We start from the raw sequence: 1,540 nt of genomic DNA on the forward strand, positions 1-1,540 counted from the left end.
CGTGGTGCAACCAGGGGAGGGAGAGAGACGCTTCTGGGAACTGCCTCTGCCGATGAACCATGAGCGCCAGAAAACTCAGTGAGTCTCATTCTTATCCAGTGTTTCTGTGCTGAATCTTAGATTCCTCTGATAGTGTGATGAGACTTTTCTTGGTTCGGTCAACGCTCTGCCGTCTTTCTCTGTCAAAACATGGGAAACTTCTGGTTTCGTGGTTTCTTCAGCCTGAAGGTTCGGTCACGTCAAAGCCGAACGTTTCTCTTTCCTCTTTAATGAGTTCCACATAAAGTTGAGACGCTCTGATGGGGCTCAACCTGCAGCGGAACCTCGTGGCTGGAAAGCTCTTCCACCCAGACCTCTTCCCCGGGCGGACAGCCACACATCTGACCGCACAGGGTTTCTAGTGTGGACAGTGGGGGACACTTCTCAGTGAGGGGCACTGGGACACTTCTCAGTGGGGGGTATTGGGATAGTTCTGAGTGGGCATTGGGACAGTTCTCAGTGGGGGGCACTGGGACACTTCTCAATGGGGGGGTATTGGGACACTTCTCAGTGGGGGACACTGAGACACTTCTCAGTGGGCATTGGGACAGTTCTGAGTGGACATTGGGACAGTTCTCATTTGAGGGCATTGGGACACTTCTCAGTGGGGGGCATTGGGACACTTCTCAGTGGGGGACACTGAGACACTTCTCAGTGGGCATTGGGACAGTTCTGAGTGGACATTGGGACAGTTCTCATTTGAGGGCATTGGGACACTTCTCAGTGGGGGGCACTGGGACAGTTCTCAGTGGGGGGCATTGGGACACTTCTCAGTGGACATTGGGACACTTCTCAGAGGGGGGCACTGGGACACTTCTGAGTGGGGGACACTGGGAGACTTCTCAGTGGGGGTATTGGGACAGTTCTCAATGGGGGGCATTGGGACACTTCTCAGTGGGGGGCACTGAGACACTTCTCAGTGGGCATTGGGACAGTTCTGAGTGGACATTGGGACACTTCTCATTTGGGAGCATTGGGACACTTCTCAGTGGGGGACACTTCTCAGTGGGGGGCACTGGGACACTTCACAGTGGGCATTGGGGCAGTTCTCAGTGGGGGGGCACTGGGACACTTCTAAGTGGGCACTGGGACAGTTCTCAGTGGGGGTATTGGGACAGTTCTCAGTGGGGGACACTGGGACAATTCTGAGTAGACATTGGGACAGTTCTCAATGGACATTGGGACAGTTCTCAGTGGACATTGGGACAGTTATCAGTGGACATTGGGACAGTTCTGAGTGGACATTGGGACAGTTCTCAGCGGACATTGGGACAGTTCTCGGTGTTTTCGTTTAAGAAAACGTGAACGGTTCTTGAAAACAGCGAGTGCGTCGGTGCCGGGGTTCTGCAGAGACACGGCGCCTTCAGGCTGTTTTATACTCGACGCCTCCGCGCGGCTTCGTGCGGCCGAATTACGCCATTTCAGCCGGCACGCCCCTCCGTGCGGAGAAAAAGGCGGAGCTGAGGAGGAGGAGGACGGGAGACTTTGGTTATAAAGACAG

At 54.5% G+C, this 1,540-nt stretch overlaps 1 protein-coding gene across 1 annotated transcript in view; it reads left to right on the top strand.

Annotated features, from left to right (window-relative positions):
• Nucleotides 1-299: 299 nt before the first annotated feature.
• The window catches only part of sh2d3cb (SH2 domain containing 3Cb), a gene marked incomplete at its 5' end in the record, with an annotated part of 19,354 nt that continues 18,113 nt past the window's right edge, over nucleotides 300-1,540 (top strand). Inside the window, 1 exon segment of the mRNA XM_080499905.1 lies at nucleotides 300-393. Coding sequence (XP_080356031.1) covers nucleotides 300-393 — 94 coding nt within the window.

This window comes from Blennius ocellaris, assembly GCF_963422515.1.
Source record: "Blennius ocellaris genome assembly, chromosome: 7".
In the NCBI taxonomy this organism is placed as follows: domain Eukaryota; kingdom Metazoa; phylum Chordata; class Actinopteri; order Blenniiformes; family Blenniidae; genus Blennius; species Blennius ocellaris.